Source organism: Leptinotarsa decemlineata, unplaced genomic scaffold, assembly GCF_025532065.1.
Source record: "Leptinotarsa decemlineata unplaced genomic scaffold, Ldec_3_MD MMD2_tig00026307_RagTag_RagTag, whole genome shotgun sequence".
In the NCBI taxonomy this organism is placed as follows: Eukaryota; Metazoa; Arthropoda; class Insecta; order Coleoptera; family Chrysomelidae; genus Leptinotarsa; species Leptinotarsa decemlineata.
Genome location: NW_027412681.1, coordinates 4,105,208 through 4,123,413, shown reverse-complemented (window position 1 = coordinate 4,123,413; position 18,206 = coordinate 4,105,208). Strand labels below are relative to the sequence as shown.

Here is an 18,206-nt window from a genome sequence, read left to right as displayed (position 1 = left end):
TTCAAAACAGACTCTCGATGGCTTGGACGAGACCTGAATTTTGCAGCTTCAATTTCGTAAAAACTTTGAAAACTGCCCCCTAGTGCATTGTGAAGTCTAGACAGATATTGCATGGTCCCTTCAAAACAGAGTTCTGGTTTAGTTGGTCTTATAATCATGAAATATCGAAATTGTTTACTCAGAGACTCAAATGGACTCAACTCACATTTTCCAAACAAGTGATACACTTAGGCGTAATTAAAGACCAAGAACTGACTTGGAACAATCACTTAAACAATATTCTCTTCAAAGCTACAGCGCAAACTTGATTTTCTGTAAAATATATAGAGTAGGGTTTGAAACCAATAATGATACACAGGTCTTATCAAAAGATTACCGAGCCAATGGTTGCCTTTACTTCTTTATTAATAAGAAGAGGTGTATGGAGCTGGATGCATATGGTCTACAATTTCTTCTTATGGACGACTTTAAATTATACGCTTTGGTACAAAAAGTTCTCCTTCAGTTCTGGGGAGTGGATGAAGAGTCAATGCAAACTATCAGTATACAGAGTGTTCCTTAAACACATGCTAATATTTAAAGAGGTAATTCTTAGACCCATTTTAAGGAAAAAACGTCCTATGGACGTATGTCCTAAACGCCTTAACTTTTGAGATACAGGGTGGCAAACTTTTCAAAAATAATCAGTTTTTTAATAATAATTGAGATAATTTTGTAGACATCTTTGGCATATTTGGTACATATGTTCCATGCCTCAAGGCGCATTTTCTGATGTACAATTTTCTTAATTTTCTCTGCCAGTGGCGTACGTACGAGTTTTGAAATGTATATTTTTGGCGAAAAAAATACTACGCCACTGCTTTATCTTGAATTAAAAATTATTTTTAAAATCTCCATACATTTTTGAGCACATTTGATTTGCTGGGTTTTCTTTGTCCGACGCATGGTTTTCGCTCAAAAAATTAAAAATCGCTTTACTTAAGGATAAATTCCTTAAAAATCTGATGCGGTATCGTGCATCGACTGAAAGCAAACTAAGAGATCAGATTTGTTGCAAAATAATTGAGGATCTAAAAGGTATTTGTTTGTTGTCAGATGCACTGTTCTCAATTAAAATTACGTCATAACGCAGCACCGCTTAATAATTTTTGAAAACATAAATTTAGTTATCCTGGAATAAATGACGTGTAGCAGAATTTATTTATTGCACCTCTTGGAAATATGGAGTTTGTCGATATGTGATTTCTTTGAAAGATTAAAAGCAGAAAAAACAGCGTACCCACCATAGCAATAAAAAACGAATTCTCTGCATGTACAAACGTCAGTAGCTAATATTGATGTTGGTTTAAAGTAAGGTGTTGGGGTTAAAAACTGTCATAGGGCGTTTTGATTGATTTTAAAGTGTTATTGAAGTTATTTTGGTAGTCCGCTATTTTTCTGAAAATCAGTAAATATGGTAAATTATACGAATGCGGAAATGCCGCAAATGCATTACGTATATGGCCTTGCCGATGGTAATGCAACAGAAGCCAGGCGCATTTATCAGGAAAGATATCCTAATCGTGCCTTACCAGATAGCCGAACCTTTTCAAATATTCATCGTCGACTTGGGGAAACTGGTAGTTTCAAGAAAGGGACTCCGGAAGGTAGACCTCGTGTAGTAAGAACTCCTGAAATTGAGGAAGCGGTGCTGCAAGAAATTGAGGAACATCCTGAGACGAGTACGAGGAAGATCGCTAGAACTCTGAATATTTGTCATCAAATTGTTTGGCGTATTTTGGTTGATTTTTTGTTATACCCATACCATATTTCAAGAGTGCAGGCATTACTCCCCAGAGATTTTCCACAGCGTGTGAACTTCAGTCAGTGGTATCTACAAAGTATTGCACTAAATCCGCAGTTTGAGACACAAATTTTGTTCACAGACGAAGCAAATTTTTCTCGGAATGCCATTCAAAATTTCCATAACAATCATGTGTGGGCTGAAGAAAATCCCCATGCAATAACCGAAACCCATTTCCAACACCAATTTTCGGTTAATGTATGGGTTATGTATGGGTTATGTATAATCGGTTATGTATAATGATGGTCGTTCTTATTTACACTTTCTCGAAGAAGACTTACCTGGGTTATTGGAAGATGTGCCACTTGCGATAAGGAATCGAATATGGTACATGCACGATGGTGCCCCTGCTCATTTCAGTGTAATTGTTCGAAACCATTTAAATACAGTTTATCCTAATCGTTGGATAGGTCGCGGAGGACCTCAGCAATGGCCAGCAAGATCCCCCGATCTCAACAGTTAAGATTTTTTTTTGGGGTCACCTTAAAACTCTTGTGTATAAAACTCCCGTTAATACTTTAGAAGATTTAAGAGAGCGAATAGTTGCCTCGTGTGAAACTATACGAAATACGCCGGGAATATTTGAACGGGTGCGTAATTCCATGCGTAGAAGGGCGGAAGCATGCATACTAACTGCAGGTGGCCACTTCCAACAATTTTTATAATCAGTTTTGGTATTATTACTGATTAACAAATTTGTGCTATTCGTTTAGACTTACTGTCACAAAATAAAATAAAACTTGTTTTTGTGAAAAATTTATTATTTTGCAGGTTATGTTTTCAAATATTATTAGGGAATTGGTAATGCGTTATGAAGCAATTTTCAGATTATCATTCATTTTAGAATTGATCTAATTTCTTAATTTGCTTTCTGTCGATTTTTATTTTTTTGAGTGAAAATCATGCGTCGGACAAAGAAATACCAGGAGATCAAATTTTCTCAAAAATAAATGAGGATTTTAAAAATGATTTTATTTTGAAAAGAAAGCATTGGCGTAGTACTTTTTCCCCAGAAATATTCAATGCGAAACCCGTAGGGATGCCACTGTTTGAAAAAATACAAATTTGTGTACATCATAAAATGCGCCTTGAGGCATGGAACATATGTACCAAATATGCCAAAGATGTCTACAAAATTATCTTAGTTATTATTAAAAAACTGATTATTTTTGAAAACTTTGCCACCCTGTATCTCAAAAGTTAAGGCGTTTAGGACATACGTCCATAGGAAGTTTTTTTCTTAAAATGGGTCTAAGAATTACCTCCTTAAATATTAGCATGTGTTTAAGGTTCACCCTGTAGATGTCGGGTCAGACGAATGTGCAACATTTAATCTCAGGAGGGGACCATTCGGGTGTTGTGGAACGTGCAATTCGTAGAAGAAAGTATCCTGTATTTTCTGATACCGGAAATACTTCAGGGTGGAACAACACCACTCGTGAGAGATAACCTCGGTGAAGAACACTCTCCGCAACATGTATAAGCAAGCGCTCCCGAACTGTTGGGGAAGAACAAAGTTGCTGCCGCAAATATGGTTGTTTTTTTACGGGTATCTTAGGAATGAGTTGGTAGTCGGAAGCATTTGTTTTTATGATATGTAGTTATAGTGCTGTAATAGAAGAGCTGTCGAATATCGAAAATATGAGCCTCAGAGAATAAAGCTTGGGTAGAGAAGCGCGTAGGCTTAAATAAAACCAATTTCAAGAATCTATTTTGCAACACTTCCAGCGGACGAATATGGGTGTGAAAGGCTCCCCCCCAACAGGCAATTCCATAGCGTAAGTGACTTTCAACCAGGGCATGATAGAGAGTTTTGAATTGAGTTGTTTTTAAAATATTTTTGAGAAATTTGAATTTATAAAGGATGAAGTGCAGCTTATTGCATAAATAATCTATATGAGAATTCCATCTGAGGTGTGAGTCTATAACGACACCCAAGTATTTTATTTTAGTGTCAGGTTTGATTGTATGTTGGCCCACATCCAAGTACGAGAATGATGGTCTTATTGAACTGTTGCAAGTAAATGGCAAATAATGGGTTTTTTCTAGGTTAATTGTCAATCGCCTGTATTGTAACCAGTTTTTTAATGGATTGACTATCTTTCTCTGCCTTATTGTTTAGTTCTGACCAGTTATTGGCTTCATAAAAAATGGCTGTGTCATCTGCAAAGCCTAAGATTTCATCTTTACTGTCCAACGAAAAAATTCCATTGACATAGATATTGAACAGAATTTGTCCCAATACTGTACCTCGTGGAACACCTATCCTAATGTTTTGTGGGTTGCTTAAAACATCATCAATTTCTACTATCTGTGTTCTATTAGAAAGGTTACTTTTGAATATTATTCCCATATTCTCAAGTGTTTCTAGAAGCAGTTTATGAATAATGATATATCACCAGAATAATATTTCTATGGGGTTCTGTAAATTATAGCACAATTATGACACATTTAATTGAATAGAACTGGCCGATACTTGATGAAAATCCATAATGAAAAACTAATCAATACAGTTTATTGTATGATTTTCACTATAAAAGGGTTTTACAAAAACCTCGACACGTGTTTCGCTATACGATAACTTGAGCAATCTATTGTACATCGAAACACGTGTCGCGGTTTTTGTAAAACCCTTTTATAGTGAAAATCATACAATAAACTGTATTGATTAGTTTTTTTATGACACATTTGGTGAAGTTATTATAAATCTCAAATTGTTTCATTACTCGTGAGTTCAATATTTGAAGAAATATTCAAAGGAAAGACGTAACCCTACATTTGAATGAACAATGTTGGAAGATTTAAGACATGAGAGACATAAAGAAGTTTATGTATCAAGGGAATTAGGAGGGCCTTAATTACCGATGGCAAAGTTTGCGTCCCGAGGGCCTCTGGCCCGAGGGACAGCAATTGCCTGAGGTTATTAAGGCTCATTAATTCCCGTGGTACATAGATAATTTTATTTCTGACCGATTTCAATAAAATTTTGTTCATTTTTGAAACGGAAAAATGTACCAATTCATTACCTTCCCGGTATATTTGAATCAGGTACCGTTGATTATAGTAGAGTTTTCTTGTTGCTAGGTTGTTGCTATGTTACTTGTTTATAAACAGAACTTTGTTATCAAGCTGTGTTTGCGGTGAAAACGTGTTTTCTACCCCAAATATAATGGAGGATATTTTGAAAAAAGCTGAACAAGCAAGAGAATCATTAATTCCATCGAAAAGTGAAGCCGTATACCAAAAAGAATACAAGATATATCTGGACTGGCTGACACGGAAAAATGTTATGCCAAAAGATGTCACTGAAACTGTATTTCTGGCATATTTTCAAGAACTGGTAAGGAATTTTCTATGTTTTTCGGTAGATTTGGTAGAAATTGTGTTTATTCGTTTCAGTCAGAAACGTATAGTCCGAATTCTTTATGGACTAAATGGTCAATGCTAAAATCGATGGTGACTATACATGAGAAACGAGATATCACCAAGTTCAATGAACTACAGGCTTTTTTGAAACGGAAGAGTAAGAGTTATAAGCCGAAAAAGTCTGCTGTTTTATCTCCTAAAGATGTTATCAGATTCCTAAAGGACGCTCCTAATGATATTCATTTATTGCATAAGGTAATTTTTTTCTTATTTTCCTTTTTGTGTGTATTTATTTCCTTTTTTTTTGTTATAGGTTGTTTTGATTATGGGTTATTTTGGAGGATGCAGAAGTCAGGAACTTTTGAATATGAAGATATCGGATATAGAGGACCGGGATTCCGTTATGGTAGTGAACGTACCGGAAAGTAAAACTGGTGTATCGAAGAAATTTACAGTTGTGGATGAAAAAGAGTTCTCCGCTTTGCCTTTATTAAGACTTTATATGTCTTTGCGTCCTAAAGGTATTGAACGATTTTTTTTGAGCTTCCGACAAAATAAATGTACATCTCAGTCAATTGGAAAAAACATGTTTGGGAAAATCCACAGCAAAATCGCAATGTATTTAGGATTGCCAAACTCATCTTCCTATACGGGACATTGCCTTCGTCGCACTTCTGCTACTGCTCTAGCCAATGCAGGAGCAACTATGACTAACTTAAAAAGACACGGAGGTTGGAAAAGTTCCACGGTGGCGGAGGGGTATTTGGAGGATAGCATCGAATTGAGAAATAAAACGGCGCGTATGTTGTCTACTCTGTCATCAGAAGAGGCAGGTACCTCGACTGTAGTGAACAGAAGCTCCAGCCATACAAAAGAAGAAATTGTTTCCAGTGGCGGAAGTAATTTTCAGGGAACATTTCAAAATTGTACATTTATTATTTGTAATGACGTGAATAAATAAAATATGGTTCAGTTTTCATTTCTATTTATTTTTACTTGTGAAAGGTAGAGGGAATTATAAAATCTATAATGTCCCAAGGGAGTTATGACCCTCTTTATTGATAGCGTAACTATGACGATATAAGCTTATAATATCCCGGTCAGAAATAAATAACTATAAAGTGATTCCACCAAAACTCGAAAGCAGAGGCCAACTTACCATTGAATCGACTAGTAGGCAACAGACCGCTGTTGAGCATAGAGAGCTTGATGGCGTTAGGAATGGATGCAAACGACGTCGCAGCGCTGATATTCCTCTTTTTCCTCGGCTTCTCCACCTCATTGTGCCTTGGGGTCGATCTGGATCGATGCTTGGTTTTCTTAACTGTGCCCGAAGAGTGTCCTTTATGCTTAGTCTCTTGGTCACTGGACATGTTAACTACTCAGGTGGTTGAGGCACTCCACGTTTGAAGCACTTATAAAGATAACAGGGGTTTATAGTTGAGGTAAAGATCCCATTATGTGGAGTGTGTGGTCTCTAAACAACTTTCCATTGAATATAATTTTATGGAAATTCAATTTTTTTGATTTTGAAAAGTTGTATTTCGAATTCAGTCAGTAATAGCTGGAGGAGTTAGAGTTTCATGAATGAGTGGAATGTTGGACTGGAAAGATAAACAACAAATGGTGATAAACTCTCAAGAATGTTATGACAATTTTTGAGCTGAAATTTTTGACTGATATCACAATATTTCAGTTATTACTACTGAAAACAAAACTTTATATAAATTACTTCAACTCCGCCTTCTTCCGCTGATCTTCTCCTCAACTATAACTTTCCACCTTTAGCCGTCGATTCAAAATTTCGATCTCGAGACGAAACCAAATCAATTTCGGAGGTCCTCCAATTTGCTACGTTGCTTCGGTCTTATCAATCTTCGTGAAACTCGCATAGAAAACAACCATAAATAAGGATCCGCTTGCCGAATACCTGCGAAAGAAACAAAAAGTCAGTTTAGAGTCTGGATGAAAAATTAACGTTGTTTCGAAAGATGAATGAGTGGTAGAGTGAGTAGTCGGAGGGACGAATTTGAGATTGTTTTCGAGGAAGCCGGCGGAGATGAATGTTTGGGGAAATTGGACTATTTTTCAAGAGGAGCTTCTAAACGGTGGAGGCATCATAGAAGTTAGAGAGCTTTGCTTTGTGAGTAGGTGAGGAAGTGAGTAGGAATATGAATCACTGAAGCTTTGTGTGCATAGTAGTTTCATTGAAGGCTTTGAATAACATGTGATGGATATGGGCGATACTTGATGAGAAACCATAACAAATTCTAGTGACACTTCATTGTTAGATTTTCACTCAATATGCATACCATTCAATCAAGGTTATAGATGAACCTTCGCTTGGGAAAAGTCCTGTATTTAGCCATTATGCCTACATCATCACCCGCATTGGAAATAATCATCGTAGTGGAATTTATCAGTTTCCTCATTGATCAAATCAAGGAAAAGGAATTCAGGAGGATGATCAGATACCAGATATGAGAAAAAATTGCATGATGGCGCTCCTAGGGTCAAAATACTCCGAAGGTAAAATAACTATTCAATCGGATCTCTGTGTAGGGGCTAATTCGAGGACATCATCCTGCAGAAGTCAGCAGGATCTTCCTAACATCAGTCTACAGGAAAATAGCATGGTAACTGCAGTTGCTAAGAGGCCCACTAGCAACTCCAAAATCGATTTCTGAAACATCAAAGGATTCAACTTGAACGTGATGGAGAATGTGCTAGTCTTCTGGATCTAAACCTAACAACCAATCCAAAAATTCACAGTCACCGTAAGGTCTCCATTGGGACCTTCTGACCATAAACTCATTTCGCTGTTGAGTGAATTAGCAATAAATGTTGGGGAACAATCTAAGCCGCACAAAGTTTGGCGTTACAGATCTGCTAAGTGGGAGGATCTTCAAGACCAAGGTCGGTCGGTAGCCAAGCGGTTCGGCGTGGGTGCTTTGTTCACTCACTCGAATTGACTGCCGTGTTGGTCGGTGGTTCAAGCCCTAGTCTGAACGATCGATCTTCACTTGCTATCGTCCAACCCGTGTTAGGAATCACACGTTAAAAGGTAAGACCTCGTTAATCCTTAGCTCGCACAAGTTTAGACTTCTGAGGGTTGTCGTTCGTAGGGGTGCGACAGCTGGTTAACGGAAAAACAGATTTTAAACAGATTTTAAACAGATTTCTGAAATTTTCCCCTGGCTAGATGTTTGTTTCAGCTCTAATGATCCATCAACTTATACTTATACCGGCATTGGCGCAAAAATCCCACTGCCGAAAACCGAACTAGGTTTCTTAATGTTCGCAACAACTGCAAACTAAGAATAAATAAAAGGAAAGAACTTCATGATGAGATAATTAGGGATAAATTGCTTGCCAATCCCAACGGGTCCAGATCCTTCTGGTCGATAGCTGAATCTGTTTGGTTCGATTCATTGGAAGAAACCAAGGATCCAATATATAGCTTTGCTGACGACATCACACTTGTTTCGTCATTGCATTTGGATTCCAGGACATCGGCTGCGGATGCACAGTTCACCGGCAGCAGGAGGTTGTATATCTTAACATCAGTTATATATATATCTCTAGTATATCTAGTATATCTAGTATATCTAGAGGTGATTTCAAATTGGGGTGGAAGTAACCAACCTACAATCCAAAAACTACAACAAAAAATACAGGTTCATATTTAAAAATTCAAAGATGGGGGTGGCCCAATTCAGATGACACCCTGTATAAAAGATTCATGGATATATTCTGAGAGCCCACATCAAGTGCCGCAAATAAAATGTGGACAGATTTTCGTTATGTCTGCGAATAAAGAAGATATAGGCAAAAAAATAATTTGGGATGTTTTGGTTTTTCCTGTATATCTCCAGAACCAAAAGAGCTATATTTCATTTCTTTACATCATTGAATAGGTCTCTAAAATACACAACTTTTCCACGATTTAACCGACACTATATCTCTTATGGTTTAAGCGAGATCCCCATGTACAGAAGCGAATTTGAATAGCCCTGTATATGAGTTTACTAGAATCCCATTTGAACTACGGGATTATAGGATAGCTCTAAAAGTCATCTCAAACATCTTGAAGTGGCACAAAAACGTTTTTTGAGAATGATTCTAGGCAGAAATAATAGACATTCAAGCAACGCTCTTTATATAAAGAGTCTAACATATTTGATCTGAGACAATTATTTTTCATTAGCATAACTACAACACAGTTCTTGAATAAAAACGAACTCCAGAAACCATCTCATGCTTATACAACGAGGCAAATTGATAACCTCTCAATACCCTTCACATCCAAATCAATTGGTCTAAACCACATCTGCGAATTATTCAATCAAAGCAGGTGTCCCGCAGGGGACCTGTTTGTCACCGCACCGCACATGACTTTCCTATGTTCTCGAGGACGAAGGTGGGTATTTTCGCGGATGACACCGCGATTTACGCGCACTCTTTCTCGAGCGAGGTGGCGAAGCAGCAGCTTCAGATCCACCTCGATAGGCTAGTCGTGCCGTATTTCGAACAAACTAAAATCGAAATAAATCCCGATAAAACTGAACTCGTAAACTTCACGAGAAAATTCACGAATGTGAAGATCTTCACGAAGTTGCGAGTTAAGGATAAGTGCATTGACGAACAGAAGAGTGCGAGATATCTGGGAGTGATCCTGGACAAGCGCCTGAACTTCCAGGAACACTTTAGTATGGCGATCCAACGATCGGGTGCGGCGATAAAACGCGCGTATCCGCTCATTGCACGGAACTCTAAGCTCAGTGTTGACAACAAGTTGCTTATTTATAAACAAATAATTAGGCCGGCTATGTTGTACGCGAGTCCTGTGTTCTGCAGTCTCAAGAAGTCTCCTTTAATGAGACTCGAGAGAATGCAGAATAAGGTGCTCCGTATTTGCACTAACAGTGACAGATACATTTCATTGAACAATCTGTTAGATTGTGGAGTCAGTCACCGACCATACCAGGAGACTGGCTCAGAAATTCTTCAAGTTCTTTCTACCGAAGAGCCCGCTGACGAGGGACGTCACGGCAGTTAGAAGCTATCATGGACAGCGCCGTAAGCACGGGCTAGTCTATGAAGAACTGGAGATATACCGTGAACGGCGCGAATGCGATCGCGCTTAGTTCATGGAGAAATTGGATAAGAGTATTCACGCACACATGATGACGTGATAGCAGAAATACTCTTACCTGGTTTTATAATGAACTTTTTCCAGGGGGTTATCGACAACTGCTACCAACAAACAGACGAATGATTCTCTGAGAAGTACCGAAACGCGACAGAATGACAACTTCCGCGTAAGCCTCGGCAGGAAGCGGAAAACTATAGATGAGGCTGATATAAGGCGTTTTTGAGTGGAGAGCCAACCGCCAACACCAGCGGGGGCGTCTCCCACTGCCCCATCGGGGGACTGTGTGGAGGCGCTTTTCTCTTCCGTGCGGAATTCTTGAGAGCGCAAATGTATCGGGGTCTTTTCCTGCCACTCACTACCCATCCCAATCCTTCCCACTGTCCCACTCCATAGGGGAAACCCTTGTGTACATTTTGTATATTTTTGTATATATTATGTTTTTTGTACATATTTTATAAACACCACAAAAAAATACCTCAAAAGTGTATGGAGAATAGTCAATAAAGAACATTTTGATTTTGATTTTGAAATCAATTGGTCTAAACTGTTACAGAGTCCTAGCTCCAAAGGCAGTCAATATACTTCCTAAAGAATTGAAAAACGAGACTTCCAAATTCAGATTCAAGAAAGTAATAAAAATCTTCACGAAACAATCCGATCGATAGGAGACTCGTGCACTAATTGAAAACTGAAAAAATAAAATTTTATTAACTACTATATTTTTTGTTCACCATAATTTCCCATGATGAAAAATTCACATTTTCAATACATACTGATACTATTCTTACATGTACACATTTATTCAAGCGTAATAATACCATAAATTCTTTTATATTCGTTCTTCATTCTTCACCAGCCATATTGTATATATAAGCTCTGTTATCAACTTCAAATATGCTTCTGACACTTTCAATAATTACCAAGTTCTCTATCACTCCTTGAGTTTATATATACATTTTTCGATTGGAATTTTAATAGTTATTTTCATATTGTAACTTATACATGTATATACATTTTACATATAAAATAATTTGAGATTTTTCTTTCTAAATTTCCACCTCTAATATTACTCTGAATGTTTATATTGTTATATTACTTACACAAGCAGTACTGCTTCTGCAGTATTACATTATTTACAATCTGAACCCTTATATTGGTGTAAATAAATTACTATTATAAGTTTGTTGGGGGTTGAATTGGACCCCAATAATGTGGCTGGAATTGCAAAGGCTGCTTCTCAAAAGCTTGCAACACTGCTCCGAACCAGAAAACTGTACGAAGCCCAGTAACTTTTGAAGCTTCATAAAGCTCAGATCAGACATTCTTTGGAGTATTATTCACATGTTTGGATCTCCACCCCTAACCATCCCCTGGAGCTCCTGGATTCCATCCAGAAAAGAGCCATTCGCCTGATTGGAGACACGAACATCATTTGCAACTTTGTTAGTCGAGAAACATCGTAGAAAGGTTGGAGATTTGTCTCTTCCTTAAAGATACTTCTACGGGAGGTATTCAAGTGACTTGGCACATTTGATTCCACCAAAAGCGACACATATCAGGAATACGCAACGGACTGTGGCTGCTTATAGTTTTGAGGTTCAACCAAGTACACCTAGAACTTCACTGTTTAAGAACTGCGTTTATGTGAAATAAACTAACTGAGAACGTTTTCCCAAATTAATTTAATCTCCAGCAGTTCAAATCCAACGTAAATCGCTACTTTCGCACAGGCACCGATTTTAGAGCGCCTCAAGCATTTTTCTGTAGTACTTGCCTTTTTCTGCCCTTGAAAAAAATTGGAACGAGGGCCACTACCAACATCCAACATTAGCAGTGGAGAACGAAAAACTGAAGACCAAAGACAATCTTCAAGTAGATATTACATGAACTCCTGCTGCACTAATAGAAGTTGCAGATCTGAAAAAAAAATCAACTTTTATTTTCAGAAAAGGCTAGGTAATCGCTGACACTGCACCTGCTCAAGCTCCCTGAACTGCATGTCCTGTATTATTCCCGCATGATTCAATACGTCATACATAAAATAACTGGTTGCAAAACTTCTTGATTTGAATGGAAACTGTTCATATTTGTTTGAAGGTGGTTGACAATAATTCGTGGTGTGGAAATGCAGAACTAGACACTTTCCTGAAGCACATCAACAACGTAAGTCCTTCCATGACTTTCACAATGCCATAACGAATTGCCTTTCTTAGACGTATTGATGAAGAGGACCGATACTAAATGGGAAACATCTGTATATCGAAAACCCACTCACACAGGACATTATCTGAACCAGAAATCCAACCACCATCAATCGACTAAGAGAGGAATCATCAAAACTACTAGACCGTGCTTTCGGGCTCTGTAATACAAAGGAAAGTCTGGAAAGGGAACTAGGTATCATCAAAAACGATCTTCAACGGAATGGTTATTTCAGAGTGATGGTAGAACAGGCTTTAGCTAGAAGACAGCAAGAGCTCCACCAGAAAGAGAAACCTCCACAATCAGTACTTGTACTTCTAAGAGAGGAATCATCGAAACTCTACTAGACCGTGCCTTCGGGCTCTGTAATACAAAAGAATGTCTGGAAAGGAAACTAGACATCATCAAAAATGACCTTCAACGGAAATGTTACTCCAGAGAGATGGTAGAACAGGCTTCAGCTAGAAGACAGCAAGAGCTCCACAAGAAAGAGAAACCTCAACAATCAGTACTCTTACTTCCCTGCATCAGAGGATTATCGGAAAGGATACGAAGGATTGGGTCCAAGTATAACATCAGGACCTGCTTCAGATCTCAGCAGCCTCACGAAAACCCTGGCCATCAAACGCAGACTGCGATTCCAAGACTTGCCTTTACCGGATACCCTGCGAGTGTGGAGAATCATACATCGGTGAAACTAAGAGGCCATTGAAAGTTCCCATTGCTGAGCACAAGAAACACACACAGCGATGAGAAACCAGCAAATCCGGAATAGCAGAGCATGTTCGGGCTCATCAACATAATATCAAGTGGGCTCAAGCTGAAATCATCCACAAAGAGGAACACAGGAATTTCAAATCGATTTATATCATATCAGACAATGGAGTCCGAACTGATGAAATAAAAACTGTTCATATTTTTCATCCTTTCAACTATTGTCAAGAATCATCAAGAGAGACATATCCTGAAAAAACCTAATGAACTGTGCTGCACCAGACCTTGCCATCCATTGCCATTAATTCAATTTTGTATCACATAAAATCACTGCAGCAATAATAATCAGATTCTAATCGAATCCTTTGAGCCAATCCGTATCACGTATATATTACCCCGCGTATCCTTGATAAAGTAATGACATGCTCTCAGAACTTCATACACGCAAAACATTCAGAAGCGTTCAAAGGGCTGTTAACTCTCAAAGGGCTGGGAACTATGTCCCAAACCGCACTTGAGTTTTCGCGTTCAAAGGGGCGGATTGGAATGAGTGGAATGAGAAGTACAGCGTGATTCAATTAACCGCTAAAGCGGGATGTGTCTGTATAGGAAGAGTTGTAGAGAAGCGACAATTCGAACTATTATACAATAAAATTGATATGGAACGAATATACGGTTCAATATTTGACTAGGAATGGTAGGCTGGTTTTCACGAGCGAATATGTGATCAAAATTCAAAGCTTTTCAACTTCCGTTTCAAGATGGTCCAGTTTTTATATGAAATCAATTCCAGAAACTCTACCCCCTCGTGGGTAACAGCTATCCCCAATATTGTTTCAGTGGCATGAAGGAAAAACTGGAGGGGGGTGAGTGAAATATTATTTGAAGGGTCTCGTCCCATCATTATCACTGCATTTTTTAAATCGGTTAATTCGTTATCGAGAAAGTATCATTTGAGGTTATTTCCTTCAAACCGATACAATGCTGAAAAAATTGAATGTTAGGCTACCAAAACAAAGTTCTACAGCGATAAAACGCTTCTTCCCAACATCGATGAAACGGACAGCCATTGAATCAACATTTAAACTCTGTCCATCCAACAAACAAAGTAAAGTTTGTTTAAAAGTAATTGACAATGTTTTATGATGAATTTCATTAGTTCGGACTTCCATTGCCAAGTATTATATAAAATGAATTGAAATACCTGAAAAAACAATTTAAAGAAAAATAAAAAAATAGCTGAAAATAACAATTATATTAAGCAAAAAACCCTGAAATGAAATAAGAGTGAAATGAAATACAAATAAAAAATAGAATGAATGAACAAAATAATAAAAAATTAGGAGATTGCAAGCCAAGGTACTTCACGACGTTCCGATTTATAGTATCCACAATCGTCTTTGGGTGATGACTGGACTAATTCCATCTAGAGATGACCATTTAAGTACTTTCACTTATCTCCGCTTTCTTCCTTCCGCTTCACCAGTTTGGCGAGAGATGACCGTTTAGCGGAACTTGGCCATTTTTCGCTTTATTATGGGTTTCCATATGTTGCGTATCTCTACACTAGCTTGTCTGAATATATTGTTGGACAGCATGTATGCAGATTCTTTTAATTTCCTCCTAAACCCATGTTCCTGCCTGTGTATGATCTCAGCCTGGAATCACTCGATGTTATGTTGATGGGTCCAAACATGCTCTGCTATTCCTGATTTGCTGGTTTCTTCTCACTGTGTGTGTTTCTTGTGCTCAGCAACGCGAACTTCCAGTGGCCTCTTAGTTTCACCGACATAGGATTTTCCGCACTCACAGGGTATCTGAAAAATGCAATTATTGGAATCGTGGTCCGCGTTTGGTGGCCTGGTTGGTGACTGCTACGGATAGTGTTTCCGGATCTGAAACAGGTTCTGATGTTGTACTTGGACCCAATTCTTCTTACCCTTTCCGATAATCCCCTGATGTAGGGAAGTGGAAGCACTGGTTGTGACGGCGTCTCTTCCTTGCGATGCTCCTGCTGTCTTTTAGCCAAAGTCAGTTCCACCTTCGCTTTGGAGTAGCCATTCTGTTGAAGATCATTTTTGATGATGTCTAGTTTCTTCTCCAGACCTTCCTTCGTATTACAGAGACCGAAATCACGGTCAAATAGAGTCTTGATGATTCCTCTATTAGCCGAATGATGGTGGTTGGATTCGTGGTTCAGATACTGTACCTTATGAGTGGGTTTTCGGTATACAGATGTTTTTCACTTAGTGTCGGTCCTCTTCACCAAACGTCCAAGAATGGCAATTCGTTGTGGACTTCTTTCTCCATTGTGAAAGTGATGGAAAGGCTAACGTTGTTGATGTGTTTTAGGAAGGCGTCCAGTTCAATATTCCCATGGTTCTATATTATGAAGATGTCATCAACGTATCTCAACCAGACACGAGGTATCTTGTGAGCTTCTTCTATGGCCAGAGTTTCAAACCACTCCATATATATGTTGGCTATGAGTGGTGAAAGTGGTGATTCCATTGGCAGTCCCTCATCTTGGGTAAAAAAAGTAACCCAAAAAATGATAGATACGTGATCGCCACATGATCACCACGTTAATTTGCATTTATTGGATGAAATAATTAAACCTCCTTTCGCTGACCAATCAGATTTAACTGCAATCGGCTGGCGGAATTCATTCAGGTATATCGTTACAGGGTTGGAGTGGCGAGTTAAGTTAAGGTAAGTTAAGTTAAGGCAAAGGGGCTGCTGACTCCCTTGCAAAGGAGGGTGCTGTAAGCAGCTTCATCGAACCTCAACCTGTCATTGGCATCACTTTAGGCTTTGCCAAACAAAGATTGAAATTTTATCTAAAATGTTCATTTTACTCCTTCTCTGCATGCTGATGATGTCTGATTGTTTTGGGAACATGTTTAATTTATTATTTTGAATTTCTATTCCATCTCTTTCCCTCTCTTGATTTCATTCCACTCTTTTTTCTGGTCTTCCGTTCCATCTTTTATTTTTTTCCTTTCCTGGATGAATGAAGACTGAAGAATAGTGTTGTGCAGCAAAAAAATGCCTCCAGACGTACAAAAGATGCATCATATTACGTTTCACAAAATATCTACGTTCATAGCAGATATAGATATATTTTCCTTGAAGTTCAGCACCCTACAGTTGAAAAATTTAGACTTTTCCTCAAAATGATCCCAAAAATAATGTCTTTAAATATTAGTGTGCTTATTATGAAACAACTTGTATAGTGCTTTTGAAAGTACTAATAGATAAAGTTGAAACCATTTCCTTTTTTATTCAAGGTCACCGAGAATTTGCTTATCTGTATTTTAGCTGGATTTGTTTCAACGGATGTAATTTCATTCACTTAAAGTGAAATAAGCTCCATTTCAGAGTCCTTTCAGATTGAAAAATGACCTTACATTACAGATGACATTACACATCGCTAAAAAAATTTGGCCATACCTACAACAAAATATAACTATATTATTATTTGGCAGTGTTTCGGTACGCTTGCACTTAGAAATTTTAATTTTAGAACTGTTTTGTTCCAAGGCCTTCGCGTGTTTTGCGTTTATATCGAAACTTAATTATGGATTTCACTTTGGAGGCAATAATTGAGAGATTTCGCTTATTTCAGAAATTGTTTTTTGCTAATGAATACAAATGAGTTGCTATTCATCGAGGCAGCAGCTGAAAAAAAGGAGACAAGACCGATTTTTATTGATGCTGAAATACTTGAATGAACTCTCGTTTTGTTGATTTTCAAGAGAATAGAAACTTGTCACAATCTATTCTATAATTTTTTTTTTAGATTTTGGAAGGTGACTTTTACAAAAATGGATTTGTTCAATATTTTAGTCCACATTTAACTATGCTGCCATTTTTGTGGTCCATGTTCATCGAATCGATTTAAAAAAAAAGTGAAATTCCTGCTGTATTGGTGTATGGAACTGAGATCATAATTTGCAATAAACCCATTCCATACACTATAGTTCATTAAATTAATAACAACAGGCATCTAGATGCCTGTTGTTATTGAGTCCCAATATAATATTATGGATAATGATGGTGGACCAATACCTAATAGTTTACTATATAGCTTGTTGAAATAATATTTTTAGTTATCAAAATTACCTGACTAGAAAATAAGGCATAAATAAATAAGACCAACATTTAATGTAGATTTACTTTTAATCTTCCTCTTGAAGAAGATCGCCAAGTGATCTTCCTCTTGAAGATGATCACTTGGTGATCGAAACACGTATCGAGGAGTTGAAATAACGGCTTGGTGTTGGGAAAAAACTCTAGTAATAAACATTACCACACCAAAGGTTCCAAACAGTGAATCACAAGCACATAATAATTCGGATTTTATGAGGATTTTTTCAATCATAATTTGTTGTTTTGTAGAGAAAGCTTTCTAGGCCCAACCAACGTAGATGTTTCAACTCATGATACCCTCTGGATATCACTCTGAAATCTTTCAAATTATCCGTTATTATATCTTTCCCACTTTTCCTGAGTTGCGCTCGTCAGAAATGATTTTGTCTACAGTTCCTTGGAATGATCAGGATCGGACCTTGGGTAATCTAGCTCTCAAATATTGTTAAAAATTTGAATTTGATGTCGTGTCCTCTTCATTCAATAAATATAAATTAATTTATTCCAAAACATTATGGTTCTGAAGAAAGTTCATTCTCCGGCTATGATATTTTATCGTTTATACAAAAAATACAAAGTACTTTGAAAAAGTTAGTCAGTTAGCCATCAAATTACTTTTATCTTATCTCAAGCATTTCAATATCATAACTGCGGATCACCATGGTTTTGTGCAAAATAAATCGACCACAACTCCAATACACTCACATGTTCTTGAAGTCATACAATCTTATTGAATAAACTATCTAGATACGGTATCCGAGGTGTCACTTATGA

General features: G+C 37.6%; 1 protein-coding gene and 1 long non-coding RNA gene across 9 annotated transcripts in view; one reads left to right on the top strand and one right to left on the bottom strand.

Moving 5' to 3' along the window:
• The window catches only part of Ptp36E (Protein tyrosine phosphatase 36E), a 131,731-nt gene that overhangs the window by 73,829 nt on the left and 39,696 nt on the right, over positions 1–18,206 (bottom strand). For 3 of the 8 annotated variants that reach the window (XM_074181075.1, XM_074181068.1, XM_074181072.1), the window contains exons 2-3: positions 6,942–7,139; positions 6,369–6,623 (exon numbers count right to left, since the gene is read on the bottom strand). In XM_074181075.1, coding sequence (XP_074037176.1) covers positions 6,369–6,582 — 214 coding nt within the window. In that variant the 5' untranslated portion in view covers positions 6,583–6,623; positions 6,942–7,139. Of the gene's footprint in view, positions 1–6,368; positions 6,695–6,927; positions 7,140–7,521; positions 7,893–18,206 lie in introns of all 8 variants that reach the window. The other 5 variants (XM_074181071.1, XM_074181073.1, XM_074181070.1 and 2 more) reach the window with 5 other exon arrangements.
• LOC141485079 (uncharacterized) lies at positions 4,676–6,192 on the top strand. Its single transcript, XR_012467002.1, has 2 exons — positions 4,676–5,183; positions 5,243–6,192. It is a non-coding gene; the product is annotated as an uncharacterized lncRNA (long non-coding RNA).